The sequence below is a fragment of the Trichosurus vulpecula genome, chromosome 1 (assembly GCF_011100635.1).
Source record: "Trichosurus vulpecula isolate mTriVul1 chromosome 1, mTriVul1.pri, whole genome shotgun sequence".
Lineage (NCBI taxonomy): Eukaryota > Metazoa > Chordata > Mammalia > Diprotodontia > Phalangeridae > Trichosurus > Trichosurus vulpecula.
Window position 1 is genome coordinate 64006363 of NC_050573.1, and position 3696 is coordinate 64010058.

The following is a 3696-nucleotide window of genomic DNA, read 5'->3' on the forward strand; positions in this document are numbered from 1 at the left end:
GAAAGGGGAAAAAATTAAGAACCTCCACTAATATAGTTTTACTGTCTGTTTCCTCCTGTAACTCATTTAACTTTTCTTTAAGAATTTGGATGCTATGCCATTTGGTGCATATAAGTTGAATGTTGATATTACTTCATTGTCTATCATGCCTTTTAGCAAGATGTTTCCTTGTCTATCTCTTTCAATTAGATCTATTATTTGTTTTTCTTTTTCAGAGATTATGATTGCTACCCCTACCTTTTATACTTCTGTGGAAGCACAATAGGTTTTGCTCCAGGCCCTGATTTAACTCTATGTGTGGCTCTCTGTTTCAAGTATATTTCTTGTAAACAACATATTGTTGGATTCTGGTTTCCAATTTATTCTGCTTTCTGCTTCTGTTTTATGGGTGAATTCATCCAATTCACATTCAGTTATGCTTACTAACTGTGCATTTCTGCCCATCCTATTTTCTTCTGTTTATCCTTCTCTCTATCTCTTTTTTGCCTTATCTTTTCTCAAAAGTCTATTTTGTATCTGGATGTTGCCTGCCTTAATGTGCCTTCTCTATTGTCATTGCTCTTCCTTTCTCTTAACTCTTTCCCCTTCTACTTCCCAAGAAATGCCCAAATGTGGTCACAAAGGGGCAGGCATGACTGAAACAACTGAACAACATAAAGTACCACCTGAGTTCCTTTATTTTTATTTTATTATTATTGTTCCTTTATTTTATAAATAAGGAAATTGAAGATCAGGTTAACTCAGAGTAACAGAGCCAGGAAATGGTAGAAGAACTATAACCATGCATTCTGATAGCAGGTTCCTTGCTCTATCCATCACATTGCAGTGTTTCTTGGGTAGGTTAGGGGTGAACAGTTTGAATCTTACACTGGAGAAGATTCATTGAAAACCTTACATCACAGCAGTAAAACTGCAGTGTGAGAAAGCCCAGGAGGATGACTCATAGTCACAAAGAGAAGCCTGACTTTCTGCTGAAGAGCATCCTCAGGGCTCCTTTCATGTCCTTGTTCCTTAGGCTATAGATGAAAGGGTTCAGCATGGGGGTGACCACAGTGTACATCACGGCTGCTGCTCTGTCTTTTTGTGCTGTGTGTGCAGATGTTGGGTTTAAGTACACTCCAATGATTGTCCCATAGAAGAAACAGACCACAGTGAGGTGGGAGCCACAGGTGGAGAAAACTTTCCATTTCCCTTGAGCTGATGGGATCCTCAGCACAGCCACAAAAATGTTAATGTAGGAGATTAGAATGCCAATGAACGGAATTATACCTGTCAGTCCTCCCATTATGTAGATCAGCAAGTCATTGATGAAGGTATCTGAGCAGGCCAATGTTATCACCACATTGAGGTCACAGAAGAAATGAGGGATTTCAGTGTGGCCACAGAACGAGAGTCGGGTTAGCAGACTAGCATGTGTCAGGGCATTAGCACAAGCCCAAAACCAGCACACTGCTACCAGAAGGACACAGACCTTTGGGGTCAAGATCATGGAATAATGTAGTGGGGCACAGATAGCCACATAGCGGTCATAGGCCATGGCAGTGAGAAGGACACTATCTAAGCTCCCAAACCAACCGAAGAAGAATACTTGTGTTAGGCAGCTGATGTAAAGAATTGCTTTGGTCCCAGATATATAATTAACCAACATCTTGGGGATTGTGGTGGAGGTCAAGCATATGTCGACCAGGGACAAGTTGGTAAGGAAGAAGTACATGGGGGTGTGCTGACGTGAGTCTGTCCTGATGGCCAGAATGATGAGCAAATTCCCCAGTCCTGTGATCAGATACATAATCAGGAATACTAGGAAAATGATCCTTCCCTGCACTGGCTGTTCTGAAAGGCCCAGGAGTATGAATTCAGAAACTCTTGAATGATTTTCCCCTTCCATGGGTCTAAAAACATGTGGAAAAAATGAAATAAAAATTTAAAAGAACCCATCCAAACTTGATTTTAGATTTTTTTTCCATTAAAATCAGTGAAGAAAATGTTATAAGACATATAGGATAGAGGAAAAATATTTGCAGTGAACAAAATATTAAAGCTAATAGACTATGATAGAAAATATATAGGGAAGCAAGAAAACATGCCCTACAATGACAATTGAGTGGAAAAAGGATAAATAAACATTTTCTCAGAAGGGCAAATTGTAAATAACCACATGAAATCATGCTCCAAATCCCTGATAGTAATAGAAATGTGAATGAAATAATTCTTAGTTTTCACTTCTACTCTGAAAATGGGCAAAATGATAAAAGATAAGAATCCTTAGTGCTGGAGATTCTGTGGGATGATAGGCATGATTATGTCCTTATATTCATTTTGAATTTGGAATTGTTCAAGGTATTTGACTAAACTGTTCATGTCCTTTATGTCAGAGATCTTGGTACTGGGCATATGTCCTAAGGAAGGGGAAGGCAACAATAAAAGTCTAGTAGATACCAAAAAATCATAACAACATCCTTTGTGGTGGCAAATACCTGAAAACAAAGTGGAGACTATTGATCCTGGAAGTTTGTTCCTATTTTGTCTTGCTCTATGAAGTACCTCCTTAATAATTTTCCCTTAATTTTATAGATAAGAAAATTAGGGCCCAGGAATCATACAGCTAGGAAGTAGTAGTAGAAGAATTAGAACCAGGCATCCTGACAACTGGTTCTATGCTGTATCACATCGGATTGCTTTGTGTGTAGGTCAAGAGGTGAACAGAATGAATTTTAAACTAGAGAAAAGTCACTGGAAAAAATAGGGAGGTAATGGAGCTCACTGACCACAGAAACATCATGTTCAGACCTACTCATAAAAAGATTACCTTAGATTCTTGATGAGCACAATGCATGAGCCATCAGCCTAGGTTTGTAATTGGTTGATTTTGGTTATTTTTGTTTGTCAAAATCCAGGGTTTTGTCTGGAAAGGTGGGTTGGAAAATTGGACATATACTATGTCTAATGTTTGAAGACCAATCAAATTGAGTTGAGAGAGTGTCCTTACCAGATTGCACACAGGATATTGTTTTTCAGTCAGCACCACTCCAATGAAGCTATAGAGGGTTATAATCTACATTAGATGAGGGAGCATTATATACATGAGATGATAGATCCTTAAAGTACTGTAGCAACTAGAGGAGTTTAAGGTTCAGTCACATCTATCATTTTGACCCCAAAATTTTATTCTTATGAGTTGGGGTCGTTTACTTGGTTTCTTGATAGCACTTTGTCCATAGAGCCCTGTCACACTGTAATCCTTTGTATTGGATGGGAAGATTTGGATCTGGAGACAATACCAGCCATTGGCATGAAGCACAGAAAGACAGACTCCTTCATGTCCTTTGTGCAACACCTGTTAACGTGATACTATTTTAAACAGATTTCTAAAATTGACAAGCATGCCAGAGAGCACGAAGTTTCATCTATACTCAACTGTTTCTGTATTAAAGAGACCCATGTAATCTAGGATTATGAGTGTAATAGCAATAGTTACTCATGTGCTTCTTTCCTTTGAAAGCAGAATTTTTGCCTTGGAGATGACCAGAGCTGCTGAAAGATAGAAGTATCAAATAGTGTGCCATCATCCTAATGAGGGGTGCTTTGGCATATACACAACGCTATCATTGTGGGAGCTTTGGGATCCTGGGATCTGGGCAATGGATATTGTATTTGAGACTAAAAACTGAGTTGAGGTATTTCAATCTTAAGAGA

General features: G+C 38.7%; 1 protein-coding gene across 1 annotated transcript; it reads right to left on the reverse strand.

The window, feature by feature from the left end:
• Positions 1–946: 946 nt before the first annotated feature.
• On the reverse strand, positions 947–1888 carry LOC118834257 (olfactory receptor 1361-like). The gene has a single exon (XM_036741723.1). It carries the CDS (start codon positions 1886–1888, stop codon positions 947–949), a length of 942 nt encoding a protein of 313 aa, XP_036597618.1.
• Positions 1889–3696: the final 1808 nt, after the last annotated feature.